This window comes from Eimeria tenella, genomic scaffold, assembly GCF_000499545.2.
Source record: "Eimeria tenella Houghton genomic scaffold, Eth_scaff2210, whole genome shotgun sequence".
Classification (NCBI taxonomy): domain Eukaryota; phylum Apicomplexa; class Conoidasida; order Eucoccidiorida; family Eimeriidae; genus Eimeria; species Eimeria tenella.
In genome coordinates, this window is record NW_013542066.1 from 2208 (window position 1) to 2705 (window position 498).

General features: G+C 55.4%; 1 protein-coding gene across 1 annotated transcript in view; it reads left to right on the forward strand.

Moving 5' to 3' along the window:
- Nucleotides 1-220, forward strand: part of ETH_00036870 (uncharacterized protein) — a gene marked incomplete at both ends in the record, with an annotated part of 356 nt that extends 136 nt beyond the window's left edge. Inside the window, one exon of the mRNA XM_013374705.1 lies at nt 1-220. Coding sequence (XP_013230159.1) covers nt 1-220 — 220 coding nt within the window.
- Nucleotides 221-498: the final 278 nt, after the last annotated feature.

Sequence of the window (498 nt, forward strand, 5' to 3'; positions counted from 1 at the left end):
CAGAGCCGGGAACACCCCGGAGGGCGACGAGCAGCAGCGTGGCGGGAAGCAGCAGCAGCAGCAGCAGCAAAACCCCCGAAATGGATTCAAAAGAAAAGGAAAGAATTGGAGAAGAAAAGAAAAAAGGAGGGAAAGCAGCAGCAGCAGCAGCAGCAGCAGCTTGGGGGGACGAAAACTCGCCGCTGAAGAGCCCCCTGAAAGCTTTAGCAGCAAAACAAAAGTCCTGCAGCAAAAAGCAAAATGCGAAATTTGCTTCTTTGTTTAGTCTTTTGAGGGCCCCCACAAATGGCTATTTTAAATACATGCATGGCAGATGCAACGCAGTCAAACTCCCCCTCACCGACCAGCTCCTCCTCTAAACCCTAAATTAGGGTTTAGGGTTTAGGGTTTACAGCCCCCGAAAGGAAGAGCTGCAGCGCGGGGGGCCAGCTGCGCCGCAAGCGGCTGCGGCAGCGGCTGCTGCAGGGGCTGCTGCAGCGGCTACTCCTGCTGCTGCAG